This window comes from Carlito syrichta, unplaced genomic scaffold (assembly GCF_000164805.1).
Source record: "Carlito syrichta isolate Samal-C Ts95f unplaced genomic scaffold, Tarsius_syrichta-2.0.1 Scaffold67556, whole genome shotgun sequence".
In the NCBI taxonomy this organism is placed as follows: Eukaryota; Metazoa; Chordata; class Mammalia; order Primates; family Tarsiidae; genus Carlito; species Carlito syrichta.
Window position 1 is genome coordinate 103861 of NW_007011652.1, and position 2324 is coordinate 106184.

Below are 2324 nucleotides of genomic sequence, written 5' to 3' on the forward strand. Positions count from 1 at the left end.
GCCCAGGCGGGTCTCGAACCCACGGGCTCAGGCAATCCACTCACCTCAGCCTCCCAAGGCGCAGGATTACAGGCTGAGCCACCGAGCCCGGCTTCTGATATATTTTAAAGCACATTTATTTATTTATTTACTTTGAGGCAGGGTTCTCTTTATGTTGCCCAGGCTAGTCTCAAACTCCTGGACTCAAGGATCCTCCTGCCTCAGCCTACCGAATAGCTGGGAATACAGGATCCTGCTTACATCTGGAATTTTTCTAACCACTGTCACTCCAATTTAGTCAAGCCTTACCAGTCCCAGGGACCTACCCTCAGCCTAGGTTAACACTTGAGTTTTTTGTTCTTTGGGGGTTTTTTTGAGTTGGAATTTCACTCTGTCGCCTAGGCTGTAGTGCAGTGGCATGCTCAGGGCCACCACTGCCACGCCCTGCTGGGCTCAGGCAATCCTCCCACCTCAGCCTTCCAAGTAGCTGGAACTACAGGCACTCACTACCACGCTCCGCTAATTTTTTGATTTTTTTATTGTAGAGACAAGGTCTCGTCAAGTTGCTCAGGCCTGTCTCAAACCCCTGGGCTCCGGCAATCCTCTCACCTTGGTCTCCCAAAGTGCTAGGATTATAGGTTTGAGCCACCACACCCAGCCGTAACACTTGAGTTTTAAGAGTAACACCCTGGTCTCCAGGATCAGTACTTATGAAAGACAGATGAGAATTAAGCAAGTGGCCAAAGCATTATGTGAAATCCCAGGATAAAACAAAATGAAGGGAGGGCCAGCATGGGGCTTTGTTTTCTCCATCAGAAAAAAAAGGAGGGGGAAAGATTTGGTCTTATCCATTCAATCCCGTTTTCCTACAGTGGAACGTGAAGCTGGGAGGTGGAGGTGTCAGATCATTTACTGGGTGCAAAATGGAAGTGGGAGACAAGAAAGCACACTCAGTTTGCCCTGAGAACCAGCAGGAGCCCTCATCCCTGCCCAGTGCAGGACAGACTTTTCCACCAGCTCAGGGGAACCCTTGGAGGTTCTGGAGCCCAGGTGTGAACTGATAAGACACTGGTTTGAGAAAGGTCACACAGGGTGTGCCCAAGAAAGCAAAGGCAGGCATTATCCATTCTCCCTGGTGACCAGGCCCCAGAGCCCTTTATCCTTTCCATCTCCAAGGCAGGGCTTTCTGAAGGTTTCAGGAAAAACGTCCAAACCCATCCCTCATGACTTGAAAAACTAGTCTGTTAGATTCAAGAGCCCAGCACTTAGGTCAATGGCAAGGAAAGGGGATTCCCAGACTTCCCTTCTTGGGGCATCCACGCTCACTTTCAAGAAAATTAGAAAGGGACCAAGCACAGTGGCTCACACCTGTAATCCCAACGTTTTGGGAGGCAGAGGCAGGAGAATACCTTGGAGCCAGGAGTTCAAGATCAGCCTGGGCAACATAATGTGACTCAGTCAAAATATAAAAAATAAAAATAGCCCGGGAGCAGTGGCTCAAGTCTGTAATCCCAGCACTTTGGGGGGCCAGGGCAAGAGGACTGTCTGAGCCTGTGGGTTCGAAACCAGCCTGGGCAACATGGTGAGACCTCGGTCTCTACAATAAATTGAAAAATTAGGCAGGCGTCATAGCCCACCTGTAGTTCCAGCTACTTGGAAGGCTGAGGCGGAAGGATCGATGGAGCCCAGCAGGTAGACGAGGTAGACCCTGGGGTGGCCGTGAGCATGCCACTGCACTCTAGCCCAGGCGATGGAGTGAGACTCTGACTCAAAAAAAAAAAAAAAAAAACAAGCCAGAACCGATGGCACAAGCCTGTAGTCCCAGCTACTTAGGAGGCTGAGGCAGAAGGATCGCCTGAGCCCAGGAGTTTGAGGCTGTAGTGACTTATGGTCTCACCACTGCATCTAGCCTGGGCAACAAACCCAGACCCTGTCTCTAAAAAAAGAGAATGGATCAGCTCCATGGACCAACACTCGATCAATCCTTCACAGTTGCCAGGACAGGGAAATAGCCCAGTTACCAAGTTAACGGCGAGGCCACCAGACCTAACTAGCCAAGATGCTGACGTGTCCACACACACCCAGGGCTGCTCCATCTTGATGCAAATTAGTTCAATGGGCCACCCGAGAGGGTCAGAACCCCAAGCACTGAATCTCTCCCCTCCCTCTCGCCCCTGGGCCGGTCCGTTTCCTTTCAATTCCGCCCATTGCCCTCCTTTTCTTATACTAAGCGGGTCCTCCCGGCCCCCAGGCGTCCACTCCCCACCCCGCCCTGGGCGCTCAGGCTGGACGCGGTTCCCAGCTCCAGGCTCCGGTGGGGCCAGCGATCCCAGCCCAGGGACCAC

General features: G+C 52.0%; 1 protein-coding gene across 1 annotated transcript in view; it reads left to right on the forward strand.

Annotated features, from left to right (window-relative positions):
• Positions 1–593: 593 nt before the first annotated feature.
• Positions 594–2324, forward strand: part of ZNF296 (zinc finger protein 296) — a gene marked incomplete at its 5' end in the record, with an annotated part of 8967 nt that continues 7236 nt past the window's right edge. Inside the window, one exon of the mRNA XM_008051817.1 lies at positions 594–602. Within this exon, the coding sequence (XP_008050008.1) occupies positions 594–602 (9 nt within the window). The remainder of the gene's footprint in view (positions 603–2324) is intronic.